We start from the raw sequence: 16,516 nt of genomic DNA, 5'->3' as shown, positions 1-16,516 counted from the left end.
GGGGGCGGGGAAGAAAAAAGCCACTGCTTTTAGTTAAGAGAGCTTTTTGGTCAGGCTTTCTGACCCTGACACCACGTATGTGCTATTGTTTCCAACTGCATGAAGCCATTTCGCTGGGCACCCAGTGAGCTGAGAGAGGTCATTGTAATTCATAACAGGGAAGGCTGTTGTGAGTATCACCCTATTATGATACACATCTTCTCTGAATTTAATTTATAGGAAAACATGCGCTGCATAAATTCAGGAAATAATCTCCATATGTTCTGTGCTGCAGCCCTCAGCCACTCCGCAGGCTGCAATATATCCCGATTAGGCACTGACCACTTTGCTGGCACTATCATAATGTATGTCATGTAGCTAATGTGCTGCTCTTGGCTGAGAGTGGAGAGCTACAGATCCCTAACGGAGCACTCAATGAATCACAGCCCGTTCCCCTGCCACCGCCACTGACCCCCAGCTGACGGGCCATCAGAACCGAGCTGCAGAGCCGCCAGAAGGCCATGATGCTGGGCCCCAGGAAAAGCCCGGTGCAGTGCTTGTTGGCGGGCAGCTACGGCCACCCCGCGCTGTGCCGTCCCTGCGTTCTGCATCATGGGTGTAATGAATTCCTACCCAGCCCGGGCTCTGCTGGGTTGTCAAAACGCGCGCTCTGTAATTTAACAACCATCAAAGCCCGGGACTTCTCCCCGTTTGACGGCAGGCGCTCAAAACCATTTGAAATCTAAAAACAAAATAGCTATGCTGCCTGCCTCCCTTCAGGATTCAGAGCCCACTCATCTGCCTCAACTCTGGTGAGAAACCTATTATATCAGCTGACAGCGATACACTTAAGGGTGAGGAGGAATGTATTTACTTACACACAATTTGCTCCATTTTTTTTCCTTTTGTAAGCAGGAAAAGCATTACAATGTGCATTACTGCAAGAGAATAACATTTCTGGCAAATACTTTAAGTGAACACTTCAAAATCCACCCTAATTTATATCCTTACAATATCTTTAGAATATATATCGCTATTTATGTCGTTAAAAGATAAAACCACACCAGCAAACGCACACCAAAAGAAAAATATATGTATGCATACATGCACACGCAGATCAAAATGCTTCAGAAATATGCTGTCTTTCTTAGTAGATCAGGCACCATGGTATGGAAAATGTAAAGACATCACAGCATTTCCCTGTGCTCAGAACAAAAAATAAATTGAAATGTTTACGTGTAAATACCACTCCGTATTATGATACCGCTGAAAAGTCTCACAAAGGCTGTGGGACCCGACGTCTCACAGGGCAGTATGTAAATACTATGAAATAAGATACAAAGGCGTTTACATGCTATGATGAAATTCTGATGTTTCAAAGGCAATGGGACTTCTGCCACTGGCTCAGTGGGGCCAGATTTCATACCATACATACAGGGAACACTACACTTAGGTCTCCTCAGTGGCAGGCTGGCCATGCCTCAAGGAACTAACGACACGCTATCGTCTCCCATCGTAATTCACACAGGTAGAGGGAACCCATTATCCCAGAAGACTACCCGAGCATAGCAGGTTAACACTGGCTATATTAATGCTAACGACTTAGTTAATGAAATCCCACAAAGTGGGATGCTTGTGGAAGTAAGATGGTAATGATACCACAGGGTCTGTGCCCTCAGTTCCCCTCTGGCCATCGACTAACTGTAGTGCGTTCGGTGAGGACTCGGGAGAATACCTCTTGATGGATATCTAAGAGGTTGGATTTATTATGACAGGGCATTACTATCAATAGCGATTCACTTTAATTCATTGCCTCACAATAAATGTCTTATCTGAGGCATAAAAGCATACACTGAAAACACTCAAGTGAAAAACAATTCCATTTGTATCTCCTATTCAAGGTATTTTTTTCTCTGGATCCTTATTCTCACTTACCAAGGACATTTGCATGAAAATAAGTTCTTACTCATAAGAGCTCACCTGCTGCTTGCTGTTTGGGAGCTGTAAGCTCCCTGTTGTTCGCTGTTGCAATCATTTCTACAGCAGTGATCTGGTATAACACAAAGGATTAAGACTCTGCAAGTGGGGCACTATCCACAGTCCGCTGAAGTCAATGGAAACTCTTACCTATGACTCAAAAGAGTTTTTATGGGGCCTTTGAAGCCTGGCGGTGCTGAGCCTTCACTAATAGCATGTGCTGTAAAAAGGGTTCTGCTTCCAAGATGCTGGTCCTGCCCAAGATCTCCTTTTTTGTAATAGCCTGAATGATGTCTTCTTTCAGAATCTTCATTAAAGCTTAAACATCTGTAGTTCAAAAGTTTTTTATTCCCACTTTAATTTGCTCTAGGTCTTGATAACTTCATCTTTTGGTCATTTTTGCGTGAGAGTAAAAACTTTAGACTGTGTAATAAATGGATCATCAAATCAATAGAACCAGACCCAAGAGATTAGGCTTCGACAGACCGAAGGAAAGAAACAATTACTAGAGCTTCTTCCCATTCTTACTACCAGACAGAAGACACAAAAATGCAATTTTGTACCAAAAGCCACAAAACTGTCACCCAGAGCATTCACACTGAAGGACTCTGCTCCTCTCATCTGCCAAGACGTGCTTGCTCTCCCAGTTTTCATTCCCTTTCTTTTCATTTACCTCTTTCTCACTCCTTTTTGATGACTAAAAGTAAATAGGAATGGAATGACGGACGTGATGGTCAGCAGAGGCAGGGCTCTAGACCCAAAGACTGAGAAGCTCCCTTCCCAAACTGTGTTTACTCACAAAACCCTGCCACTGCGCCAGGAGAGGGTTCGGCAGTTTTGCTGATGAGTCTGGAACCTGCAGTGAACATCACATTTGCCAAGGAGATACGATAACTGTCATAGCACCTAGTCCTTTAAACCCCCAGGGGCATCACCAGTTAGTTCGTTAGAGGCACAGAGATAGCAGCACTATCAACTGGTGTGGTGCAAACATTTATAAGCCTGATCCTGCAAGGCACTGAGCAACACTCATCTGTGCTCAGCATCTCAGGAGCATGGGCAGCACAGGAGTTCGCCTTGCTCTTTTGGGGAATAAGACCTCAGAATTTCACACTGGTTTGTTGCAGTCTTCGAGCAATTAACTCCAAGGGAACAGCCCTTTGCAAGCAATAAGGGGGTTTTAGCTGTATCTGTTAGTTGCAAGCATGAGGCTGTGTTTGGCAGACAGGTATTTCCTGACAAGGTTAGCTTACTGTCCCATTGCTATCAACCTGCGGAGGGGATGAACTAAACAAATAATCATATTAGCTTCCAGCCAACCAAATCATAATTACTGACAACCTCAATAGCTTTTTTTTTTCTGTCTTCCCTAAAGCCACATGGCATGAAAAGAGAAGAATAAGAATCAAAAGGATGTTCGTGGCTTAAGAAAATAAGATTAGAAAGGAAAAAAAGCACCAGACATTCAAACAATCCCTTTAATTTTGGTACCTTTAAAAATTCAAAGTGCAGAGATGAGTTAGTGACCTGTACAAATCCATTATCTTTCCCCACTGAGAAGAGAAGCCAAGTGGAACTGAGCTGCTTTAGTCAGACGCTGGTCAAGTAGCAGCTTCATTTCTCTGCTGGTGAACACAACATATTCCATGCTGGATGCTACTGCCCTTTCCTCAACACGAGTAGCCACGTACTTCATAAGCAATTAATGGGGCTATTTGTGGAGCAGGGCACTACTCGGGAAGAGCATACTACAGCTCACAGGTACCACCACTGTGAGGGGTACAGTTGACGTTAATCTGGACAGACAAGGTTTGGTATTTTGGCATTTGATATTGGATGCAGAGGCAGAGAAGCTGAAGTGTGTGTGTGTTGTGTGCGTGTGTAATTTATCACCCACACATGCTTAGCATCAGTGATTACCGCTCTGCACGTGATTTGTTTTGAATGCATAAATTAAAGCTATGGTGTAAAACGACCTCTAAAACTGAAGTCCATTTATGAGCCAAATGCATGTAACTTATTTGAAAGAAACAGTACACAGACAGAGGATTTTCAGAGGCAGTTTCACCTCATTTTCCTTTCCACATCAGGGACCTTGGCTTGCTAGTTTCCACCTCCTGCCCTACCATTTTCAATATCACTTAAATCGATTGTGGTTTATAGATTATGGCCTCGCACAATCTACAGAACAAACTATTCCATTTCTTACTTTCTGACATCCCATTCCATCACCTTTTAGCAACAGTGACTTCTTTATTGGATAGATGTTTATTTTTATTTTTAAAGCCGTGAAATAAAACAACATTGCATTTATTCAAATATGAAGATTAATGCCATCCCGAGAAAAATTCTGATTAAATCTGGATTTATGTTTACATCAGTAAAGCAGGTTATTAAAAAAAATGAATAAGTGTTCCTTCACAAACACTATTAGAAACTCTTGTCACTGTGCCAAACAAAACTGACCTCTAATAAAAACAGAAGTACAGAGGGCCTCTGACTACCAGAGATGGGATCAGTCATCCACAAGAAAACTCAGATACTATTAAAGTCCTAATGAAAGGAATAGCCAGAAGGAATTCCTGAATGCAGGGCATGTTTGTCTGGATTGCGAAGCACAACTGTTTCCGAGCCTCAGCAGGCTTTTGAGCCTTAAGAAAACATGCCCCCCAGGGCTGCCATATGGAAAGAGGCAGAGGGGACTAGACATCCTTTTGGAAAGGCATCTTGGGCAAATCAGTGCACTCAAGTGTTATTCCCTGTCTCTGCCCTGTGTCAGTCAGTGTCTGGAGGCGGCTGTCAGATTAAGATGTGCTCTGCTCCCGCATTTCTGCTCTGTGGTTGCAGATCTGAGACTTCTGTGTGAAGTGGCAAATTCCTGTAGTCTGGTGGTGTAGGTGGAATGGGAACAAGGGTGGTTTAGGCAAGAGCAAATCCACTGCAAGGGACAGAGACAGGTGCTTTACGTAGCCTCTGCAAGATGCTGATGATTTAAGAACACAAATTATGCTAAAATGGGAACTTAGGAAGGGAAAGAAAACTGCAAAGGCAGAAAACTTAGAAATGTGAGTGATGATAAAGAAACCTGAAAACAGTCTACAGTTGTCACCCAGGCTGCACAAAGTAATCCATATTCAAGCAGCTCCTTTGTGAAAGTTGGATTTTGTTAAGCTCTGGGTAATTATTCTCTGTTCAACAAGATGTAGATTCAGCTAGACAGAGCCTTTGTAGATTATGTATGTTGAAAAAGGCAAATAAATATTAGACCACCTACTCCACTCTGAGGATCTAACACATCTCTTGTCCAATGCAGGGCTATTTTAATATTGCATAAGGGGCAAAATGCTCCTGCCAACATATTCTCCATTGCTTTTTCCCATGTAGTTATAAAAATGCCATCAAACAATGTCCATTCCACTTTTTAACAAGAGACAACATCACTTAAGTAAATGGATATTCTTGAAATCCAGCCCTACCCCTTTGCAGACTGGAGTGTTCCCATAGATCTATAGTACTTTGGTATTTTGACATGTAAAAGACACTAGACAGTACAATATTATGTTTTTCTACAACCCATATATATTTTATGTACTTATATGTACTTAAATTTTAAACTTAAACCAACAGTAACAAATTTGCTCTGGCTCCAGATATTTCCTCCTCCCCAAACAGGTAAAACAGCACATCTCCTAATAAAAAGTTAATGACGCATCTGTAGCAATATATTCGTTCGGTATTAACATTGGACACATTTATGTTTTACACTGCAAATGCTGCCTGGAAGCTTGAGACATGAAGCAGGCCAGCCATGGCAGCAGTAAGGCTGTAGACTCTTTGTATCAGGAGCCTTGTCGCTGAATATGACCATTGCCTAGAATACAAATCTTATGACATAATAGTAGCAAATTGCAAGAATTGACAGATGCAATGGATATCTGCTCTGGGGCTTGCTGGTAGCTTTAGTTATTAATCTTCTTTGTATAACAATAGCATCGATGTCATCCTAATACTACATATTCCAAGAAAACTACCTGCTTTCCTGTCAGTCGCCACTGTGTTGAAACTAATTTCACATAGCCCACCTAGCAAGCATCAGATGGTAACGACTTTTAGACATCATTGATCTGAGTTGGCCTAAAGCCAGCCTGCTAGAGGTAAAAGGATCCATACGCTAAACCGTTCTCGATCTTGCGAGCTAAGTCATGTTGGCAGTACGCTTTAAAAATAAGGAGCAAACAAAAGCCCTCAGCATGTTCAGGCTCTCTGCTTTTTCCTCCCTCCTAGCAAATCCAAAGCCCCCCAAGTCATGATAGTAAGGAGACGAATGGCAGTGTGCCCTGAAATTAGCTGATTTTGTCTGGCTTTTTCTGAAGTGACCTTCATCTGTTTCAGCAGTTGCGTAACTCCGGACTCTGGCTACTGCTAAATTGCCCTTCTGCCACACTACCATCACTTGGAGCCATTTACATAGTTTAGAGCTAAAAGTGGGAGCTTAAAAGTGTACAGGCAGCTTAAAATGAATATAAAGCATGGTTTATGGTTCCCATTTAATAGAAATGGGAAAAACTGTGGTTCAGAGGAGGGCCTCTTTATACTCTTTCATCCCGTGTCCTCTCTTTTTCAGTGACGCAAACACCAGCAATCTCAGCACATGCTTATTCCTCAAACTCAGCCTCTTGCTGGCTTCCCTACTGGCCCCACATTGCATTTCTCTCCTCGCTGTTATTTGTGATTCCTTCATACTTAAATGCCATCTACAAAGTATGCTATTTTGTTTCTTTCATGCCATTAAAGATAATGTCAAATAAGATGAAACTGAAAACCAATTTCTCTGGCATCTTACTGGAAACATGCCCCTGCTCACTACATTGCCGCTTACCCTTGCCTTCTTTTTTTTTTTCCAATTTCAGACACACATGGCCACATCCCTTTCCCAGACCGTTCAAATGAAGCTCTTCACCTGCTATCCTGAGATCCAATTTTCTTAGACCTGTACCATGCCCTCAAATCTTAAAGGTCCATATCCTGCAAACAGTATGGATGCGCTTAACTTTACATATATAAGCAGCTACATTAAAGAAAATGGGAGTAATTGCCTGCTACAGCAGATGCAAATGTGTTTTCAGGATAGAGAAAATGGTATAATATTGTACTTCTATTTAAAGAACACAGATCCATTTCATCTACCAAACTTCATTCTTTCCAAGAGCTTTAGTGATCATGGTTCTGTTTGATGTCTTCATTCTCTGTCAGTGGGAGTCTCGCTATTTACTTAAATGCAACCAGAATGCCAAACCAGATGTTTAGTGATTTATTCTGATGTATTATTGGATACTGTGGATGACAAAAGATTGGGCTGAGCACTCTCCTTTCTGCCTCTGAAGTCTTCCAAAGCTTTTCAGCATTATTGGTGGTACAATAATTAGCAAATTCCCTTAATTTTGGAGAGGCCATATCAGCCAAAGCAGATGGAAATTGATGATTAAGCTTTATCACAACATTTTTTGTAGGCTGTTACATTTCCTTTTGCCTCTATTTTTAAAAGGATGTTCAACGTGCTGGATATTTTCTAAAACTTGCAGGGAGAAGATTTTCAAAACAAAATCGGGGCCAGATTTTCAACAGCCTCAGCTCAGAAGAAGGGGCTGGATTTTCAAGGTCTTTGATGAACAATCTGGCTGTCAACGTCACCTCAGCGACCTGCTGGATGCTGGGCTCCACTGAACAACAGTCTCTGCTTTGTTCCCTCCCCTACCTCTTTTAACATTTTCTCTCTCGTGCTTTTTACCCAACAATAGTTCCTTGTTTGTCCTTCGAGGAACTATCGTCATTCTGATGAAGAGGTCAGAGGATTTACAGCCCATATTGAATTTTTTTTTCCCCAAAACTGGGAAATTTTTAGATCTCTTCCCAGACTGTATTATTTCTCCAATTAAGCTCCCCAACAGTTTCACTCCTGAAATTTGGTAATCCTGTAATTCTGGTTTTGCAATCCTAAATTCAAGTGTTTCATTCCTTTGTTACAGAGGATTTTGCACCATATAAGGAGTAAAAAAAGGAAGAAAATCACAATAACCACCAAAGCAATCCTCCATCCGATATCTCAACCCCCCTAAAACGAAGTGTGGACATGGTACAGGGACCCTGCTTGGAGCTCCAGTTTTGCACTTTGGAGAGAGAAAGAGGGCAGAAAACTCTCTGCTTCTTTACTGCTGCTGCTGACCCTTTTCTTCCGAAAACTCCCTGGAGCCATTTCAGGAGTTACTCACCTATATGTATTCAGTTGTCTGATCACTGGCCCAGAGCTATTTAGAGGTGAATTGTGTTTCTCATACAGATCTCAAGTCAGCATATAAGAGTACTTGTCAGCTGAGTCATTTCTGCTAGCTTTGCATTAAGCACCATGGCCAGAGGGGATGTATGGCAGAATTTAGGCCAAGTAGGAGGGCAAAAGCACAGCATCACTCAACAGCAAACTCCCAGCAAAAGGGTCAAAAAAGCAGGCAGAGTTCAAATGAGAGCATGTCATAGCTGCACGCAAGAGGATCTGGCTCTCCCCATAGCCTCAGAAGCAGGAGTATCTCCACTGGCATGAGGTTGACCTGAAGTGGCACTCGCGCAACCTGATGGGATACCCACACGTGGGATACAGCACGACAGGGAGAGGACAGGCAAGCCAAACTGTTCTCAGAACCACACTGTACATCCCAAAATTGCAGCCTGCATCATGCGAACTGCAAATTTTATGCAGAAAACTGGAGGGAGGAAGAGGAAAGAATGAATATCAACATAAAGTGTATTAAAATAAACTGCTCAGGACAGGCAGAGCAGAAAAGGTGGATATTCAAGAGACCCTTTGGTCTCATTCTCAAACACATTTTCTTTTCCTCATTTGAATGTGTAATCGAAAAACGGCTACAAAATCACTCCAAGGCTTGCCTCAGGGTTTCTGTCTGCTCAGAGACCCACGGCCCTGATGCTGCAAAAGGGCAATAGAAAGAGATCACAAACTGTTCCCTACAACAACCAGCTTCATTTTCCTACCTGTTTGATTGCAATTCCTAAAATGAATAATCTCACCCCACCCTTTGAAAAAATTACTAAACTACCCCTACAGGTAGGCCCCACCTGAAAATAATGGTCCAGATCTGAAGTCCTCACTTCTCTAAAATTCAGATTCAGGATTTTGTTCAGACACATTCTAGAGATATGGTGGTGTCAGTGATAAAGCTGCACTGCTGGCTCTCCAAATATCCCTCCCCAAAGCTCGGGGGCAACTTGAGGTAAAAATCCAAGCTCATTTGAAAATTGCAGGGAGGTTACAAAGATTTCAAAGCCATGCAAAATCCAGCAGCAAGCACAGCCAAGCTACCACCCAGCAAAGCAGCCTTCAAAACACGTTGCATGTTCAAAGGGCTTGTAGGTTTTGCTTGCATTGGACATCTTCCTAATAGTCCCACTCCAGCGAGAGTGGGGAACAGCAGCACTGAAGCACATCAGGAAAACACACGCACAAGGCAAGGTCCCTGCAGCCAAGTCCAGCCTGTAAATTTGGGCAGCTGACATTACAGATGTCTTCCCGTTGCCCTGTTGCTAAGCCTGGCTGTTCTGAAAAGACAAATTGAGACAGGTCAGTGGGCACACACAAAACACTGCTCAGACACCCAAAAATATATTGGGTCAATGAACTACATCAAGACATGGGGCTGAGTTACTGGTCACCATTTAAGAGATTAAATTGGTGCCGTGTCAATAAACAAACAGTAAAGGAGATGGCAGAAATCCTTTTCCCTTTCCATCTCTTTCCTTCGCTGCTGCTTTTTCCTTTGTCCCATTTTTGAGCCTGGGTACCAAGCGCCGAGGTTTTAAAGCAGCAGAGCAGCAGGGATCACTGGAGGGGATCAATGCTAGGATCAATTTTCTCTCGATACATGATCGCGCATTCCAGAGAGAAGGGAGAAGGCAGCGTGAAGGCAAGAGCTCTAAGTCAGCAATCAAGAACCCACATCAGCCCCCAGGGTGTAAAAGGCTGCAAAGTTTCCTGATAACATGAGGCACAGCCAAAGAAAACAAACAGTGTTGTGGTATTCCTGCCTGGGAGGCACAAATTCTCCATCACCTCCAAGCTTCCTGAGCCCCCATTAAAACAATTAGATTATAAAAACTGCTGAAACCAGAGCTTTTCAGGGAGGCCAGTCAAGAAGTCACAGCACAACAAAAAAGTAAGCAGGGGGTGTTGTAGGGGCGGGAGCCCTTCTTCCCGTGGTGGCTGTATATTGGCATGTATTAAACATGGACACAACAATAAGCAATAAATCACAGCCCAGGAGAAGTGCCAGGTGGAATGCACTGGAGGAAATTAAAACATCCTTCTTGATACTGTTCAGTATTGAAAGAAATATAAAGGAGGCCAAGTTGACTTATCACCTACATAGCCAGGATGCTAAGGGGAAAAAGGGTTCCAACATTTGCAGCTGAAAAATTCGCAGTTGAGTAATTTCCTACAAAAAAAAAGCTTAGCTTAAAAATTAAGAATAATATCACAAATATGCTTTCAAACAAATAAATAAATAATTGCCTGCCTTGGCTTTCCTAAGTTTTCTTCTTTTTTCCCTCCTTCTTTCAAATGCAGAGTCCCTCCACAAGACTCAGCCATGAGACAAAGGATCCATTACAATGTACACAAGTACACTACCTGGCCAGCACCCGAATTCAACAAATTCTGACCTCCCACATCACCAAATGTAAGCACCCACCACACTGTCAGGAGACCATATCTTGTGTACTTTGGTATAGCCCAGCGGCTAGCTTAAATTGCCTAAAAGTAGCATGAAACTAGTCAATGGAGGAAAAGTCTGAGTCTCCATCCCACAAAGAGCTGGACTGCTTCCTTATTTCACTGAAAAATGCCTCCAGAAAGTTTGTTTTAGAAAAAACCAGTCTTGGCACACAAGCTTCCCAGTAATTTCTGCCAGGACTCAGTGCTGTACAATGCATAAAACTGAGGCTGCTTGTGGCCACCAGCGTGCAAGGGAACCTCTTTGGAGCCGGGTTTCTGTTTTGCTGGGATAAGGTTATACAGCACTATACTGTGCTGCAGCCCTTAGGTCCTAAATAGATGGTGCTCCTGTGAGGTACCCCCACCCTTCTGCCCTCCAGCCACTGCTGCTTTTTCCCTACTTGTGCCTTTTTTAGGCAGTTGAGCAAACCTCCACCATTTAAGTTTTAAGAGAAGTGTCATATCAAGTACTTACGCAGGCTGAAACTGGGACACGATCTATAAATTACTGGAAAGCTGAACTCAAGATTAGGAAAGAAAGAAAAGGAAGAACTCATTTCTCTTGAAATTGGATCATATATATGTATACACACATAAATATTCCCAAACTGAAACTCTCCAGGACAGCCTTAAGAGGACAGCTGTTACGTTCTACCTTTTTAAATCTCTGTTTTTAAAGGCTGAGGACAGGATGGCATCTTCCAGCTGTGGTTCTCTTTCTCTTACTAAACACTGCTGCGTCAGCATGTCTGTATAAGTAACTTTACACACTAAACAATTCTGTGTCAAATTTACAGTAATGACCAAGTTATATTTTCTGAAAGGGATAATTAAGGGGTTCAGTAAAAATAGAAAGAGCTGGCATTTTTATATTTAGACGGACATGAATTTAGTACAAGCTGATAGATAAACTCTACTTGTTGAAAAAAAAATGATGGTGACATTTTCTATATCAGTTTTTTTGGCAAGAGAACAGGGACATATTGCAGTAGGCCATGAAAGAGGGAATCCGTTTAGACGTTGCTAACAAATTCCTTCCTCTTGTCTAGCACAGAGAACATCAGTTTCAGACAAAACTCTCATCAAGGAAAGCAAGGCAAAAGCAAGAGAGGAGAAGGAAGAATGTTTCTAAGAGATGTAAACAAGAAATTACCCACAGCAGACCCTGCTACACACTCAGGGAGATTATTTGAGCGTATGTCTCAATCAGTTGCTATCTTTTCACCTGCTTAAATGGGGGGATACCATTTGGATGCAAAAACCTACACACATTTCTGGGTGGAAAACTGCTCTGGCACCAGGGCTGACAATTAAAAAAAGCCTTTTTTCCTACTCTCTTTAAAAGGTACAATCAAGGCATAGAATCTGTCCAGGTGTAAGAGGTGTCACACATAGTTGAGATGAGGTATTGGGTTCCAAAAGCAGTAACAAGTTGCCACGCAGCCCAGCCCTGCCTCATCAGAGGTTTGAGAGGTGATGACTCGGATAAGCCAGGATAGGCTGGCTGCAACCCAAATTCAGAAACCTGCAGCCATACTGCCAATAAGAACCATCAGCAAAACACATGGAGTTAATCAAAGCAACACGGAAATGTCAAGTTAAAAAAAAAGTAGTAAATATTGTAAGTCCTTTCATGGTAAACACACAATTAATTTCTGATGAGGATTAATTAATATTTACCAAAAAAATATTGCTCATTCTCATTGCTCCTGTCATGAATGTATCTATCAGAAGATGCACTTCCAACAGTGTCTTTTGTCTTGTAGTGATGAAAAAAAGCATTCTAAACCAAATCAGACTAGAATATGTTTCCCTGGTGCTTTTCTTTTTAGGCTGAAGTGGAATGTATCAGAGCTGTAAATTTGCTTACCCTTCTGTTCTGTACATGGAGCATCTCTCCAGAGGAATTTTTAGCACTCCATTATTTAAGCCCACAAAGAGTGACCTGTCGCTGTGCAGGATTTGGAGGCTCTTGATTGCTTCCCGTTGTCCGTCAGGGAGGATCTGCATTTCCTCTAAATAACAGCTCCTCAGGCTCCTGTTAGTGGTAGAAAGGGCCTTCAAGATGGTGCCATACTCTAATGGAACAAGAAACAAGGCACAAGTAAATCTTCGAGGCATTGGCTTCATTCCATACCTGCCCAAAGAGTGAAATATTAATGTCACCTTTACACAGCTGCTTTAAACCTAGTTCTGGGTCACTTGTTTACCATGGTCGAGAGTGCTCCAGCCACATGGTTACAATCCTCAGCAGTTCTCAGGCATTACAGAAACCGTCTGAATGCATTTTAATGGGAAGCCAGAAGGATGTAAACCATCTGGAGAGTGAGTACCTGGAAAAATTTCCCAGTTGGAGCACTGACGCAGAAAAGACTCTGGTCCTGTTACCAGTGAGTTATACAGCAAGGTGACCTGAGATAGCAGGGATCATTTCTGGTGCCTCGAGTCTATATTTCTTTTGGTTTATAGAGCAGATCGGTGGGACTTGATGCCATGACAGATGACAACAGATGCAGCGGCCCTGCTGGAAATCTCAGAGGCCTCCGTAATGACTGCATGGGTCACGGATCTAATTGATCCTCTTCCTGGAAGAAGCCATCCTGCCAGCCTGACAAGGGGATGTTATGGCATGAGCAGTGCATACACAGAAACATGTATGTTTGTGCTCACAGTGCTCTTAGCTAAACAATTTAAAGATCTGATAAACTGTGGGAGATTTATGCTGGGGAAAAGGGGGCAACCACACCATTTTTCATTAAAACTCCAAAGAGATCTGTCAGCTCCGATTGTTCCTGAAGCTTAATCTTTCCATCCCAATAACTTCTGTATTGGTGCCAAGGCTCAGCAATTTACAGTGGCGGCGCTGGCTGCCATGCAAAGCTTCTCTTTCACTTAGGAGGACCTTAAGTGTGGAACATGACTGAGGCCCAAGTTTGAGCTTGGTTTATCTCAGGACTGGGTTTGTGTTCAGGGCTGCCTCTGGGCAGGGCTGTCTCTACTGAAGCATTTGACTGGTTTAAATGTTTCAGGTCCAGCAGAGCTTTCTCTTCAGTCACCACTAACCACGGCCAGAATGCAAACACAGATAAGGAGGTAAGGTTATGGCAATGAACCTTTCTACACAAACGATACGAGACAGAAAGTATCCCAGCTTTCTCTCAGCCTTTGTAGCTGGGACTCCTCACTTAAAATATCAAGATATGAAAATAGCAGAACCATGTTGTATTTCCATTTAAGTCCAATCTTCTCATCATAATCAATGTCCATGGAGGCTCCCACAGTGGGAATGTTACTAGAACACATCCAAGATGATCACTTTTGAAGTAAGTGGTGGTAAAAGTTAGATAAATTATGACACAGTCCTGGAAGGTGGTAACATGAGAATGAGGCAATGACTCTGCATTCAGATGTGAGATTAAACTAACACTTACGGAGGCAATCCATCTCATTCTAAAGTCAAAGCTTCTGCAATAGAGGATAACAACATTATACCCATGAGGCTGGCCATATGCTCTGATTAATCAAACTATTTAATTTAACCTCTATCATTAGTATGAATATGGGCTAAGACAACCATTTATAACACTTTGTCCTTCTTCAGCATCTTTCATTTATCCAAGATATGTGTGCTTTTCAGAAGAGGCAATGTGTCCTGCTAATTAGAGGATGGCAGTAGAAATCAAGAGACTAAATCATATACTTAACTCTACACTGGCTCGCTATGCTACCACAAAAAAGCATTTGCCTCAGCTTCCCCATCTGCATTACACTTCAGGGCATGCCCATTCCCGAAAGCACTAGGAGTCATACACCAGTAGGCACACAGAAGTGCAAAGAAAGAAATAATTAAAACCTTGGGCAAGCCTGGAGGTTAGGTACTATTATTGCTTATTTAGAGATGAGTATGTCATAGCACAGAGAGGCAACTTACGTGCACAAAACCACAGAGCATTTCAGCGACCTTTGCTCTTCCCCGCTGTTATGTATTAGTCTGATTAGTTGAAACATGTTTTTATAAACAGAAGAAAAATGTTATTGTTGTTTTTAAACACAATGTAGATTTATGGTCTGCTCACTTGGGATTCTGCCTCAAGTCCTCCATCCTGCTTTTAATTTACTCAAGCAAACTAATTTCCATGCAGTTTTGTGCCAAAATGATATTGAATGACAACTGTGTAATGATGTCACAACCAGGCTACTAGGGCTGCTAGGTCTACGAGCAAGTGGAGGGAACTTCCTTAAGCCCTGATGCTCTTACCTGTCCCAATATACATCACATGGTAGAGAGTATCCTTCCCTTGAACAATATCAACCACCAGTTTGGAAAATCGAATGCTGTCCTGAGTCACATATGGATCTACAGTCACCGGCTGCACGACATCGTTCATCAGGAACAAGCGCTGCGCATCCTGCAGAACTCTCTCCGTCAGGTTCTCATTAGGGCTGTCATCACTCAGCGTTCCACACTAAACATAGAAGATTGAACTTAAGCACCTGCATTTTCTCCCCACTTCAGCAGCCCAAGACCAAACCCTGAAATTCTTCTGGGAACCCATGTCCTGTTGATTTCCTGCAGAGGTGGGTCTGTGTGGGGGTCACAGGATCAGGCCCTTAGGTCCTTAGCCTAGCTTTGGCCTGTAGCCCACTCTTTATAAATGTTTCTCCCAGCTAGTTCACTGACCAGTGATGTGGTGTTTCACTCCCTTGTGATACCCCGGAGCAGCACACCAGAATGGCAAAAGGCATTAACAAACCAAGGAGGAAAAGAAAGAATTAAAGCCAGCTGTAGAAAGATGTAAAGCTAGTAGTGGAAAGAAAGCTTTTGTGGTAATTCTTGAAGCATTTCAAATCATCTTCAGACTCTACCCGGCATCTTAGTCTGTACAATGCACGAAAACTGGAGGTTAAAAAAACCCTGAAAAACGGGTTGCATCGAAGAACCCAACTCACCACACTGCTTTTCTCTTATGTGCTCCCTTTTGAACAGACCCCTCCGGCTTCATCTTAAGCAAGGCAAGTTAGCCACTAGCTCCCCCCTCCCCACAGGCAGCTCTTCTATCCTCACAGCAAATGGCAGGTCAACCGGTGTCCATCCATCCTCCAGCACCAAGGGGTGCACTGATACAGGAATCAATGCCCTTGTCCGTCCAGAATAGGGGATAAGAAGAGAGCTCATCTTCTGTCTTTTAAACACCAGCGTAAGTCCTACCAGATGGATAACGCATTTTAAGGCCTGAGTTTCTACCTCACACTAATCTCTAGAATCCAGCATTTTCAAAAGCCAGTGCAAAATATACTCTCCATGCAGTTTTGTGATCCATGTCAGTAGCCAGGGCTGGATCTTGCCTCTTCCTCACAATGCCATGTGTGGTGGGCAGAAGGTTTGTTACTCCAAAAATCAGCTGGGTGACTGATTATTTATCCTATCCAAGGCCATGGGAGTCCATGGTACAACTAGAATTCCTGCCAGCTCCCATATTCAGTCCACAGACAACTTTGCTTCTCACTAATCATAGAATCATAGAATAGTTTGGGTTGGAAGGGACCTTTAAAGGTCATCTAGTCCAACCCCCCTGCCGTGGGCAGGGACATCTTCAACTACATCAGGTTGCTCAGAGCCCCATCAGTTGAATGTTTCCAGGGTTGGGGCATCTACCACCGCTCTGGGCAACCTGTGCCAGTGTTTCACCACCCTCATTGTAAAAAAAGTCTTCTTTAAATCTAGTCTAAATCTACCTTTTAGTTTAAAAACATTACCCCTTGTTCTATCGCAACAGGCCC

The 16,516-nt window shown here is 42.8% G+C and overlaps 1 protein-coding gene across 1 annotated transcript in view; it reads right to left on the bottom strand.

The window, feature by feature from the left end:
• The window catches only part of SEMA5B (sema domain, seven thrombospondin repeats (type 1 and type 1-like), transmembrane domain (TM) and short cytoplasmic domain, (semaphorin) 5B), a gene marked incomplete at its 5' end in the record, with an annotated part of 54,283 nt that extends 39,082 nt beyond the window's left edge, over positions 1 to 15,201 (bottom strand). Inside the window, 2 exons of the mRNA XM_009578929.1 lie at positions 12,606 to 12,813; positions 14,994 to 15,201. Coding sequence (XP_009577224.1) covers positions 12,606 to 12,813; positions 14,994 to 15,201 — 416 coding nt within the window. The remainder of the gene's footprint in view (positions 1 to 12,605; positions 12,814 to 14,993) is intronic.
• Positions 15,202 to 16,516: the final 1,315 nt, after the last annotated feature.

Source organism: Fulmarus glacialis, unplaced genomic scaffold (assembly GCF_000690835.1).
Source record: "Fulmarus glacialis isolate BGI_N327 unplaced genomic scaffold, ASM69083v1 scaffold24235, whole genome shotgun sequence".
Classification (NCBI taxonomy): domain Eukaryota; kingdom Metazoa; phylum Chordata; class Aves; order Procellariiformes; family Procellariidae; genus Fulmarus; species Fulmarus glacialis.
This window is presented reverse-complemented; position numbering and strand designations above follow the sequence as displayed.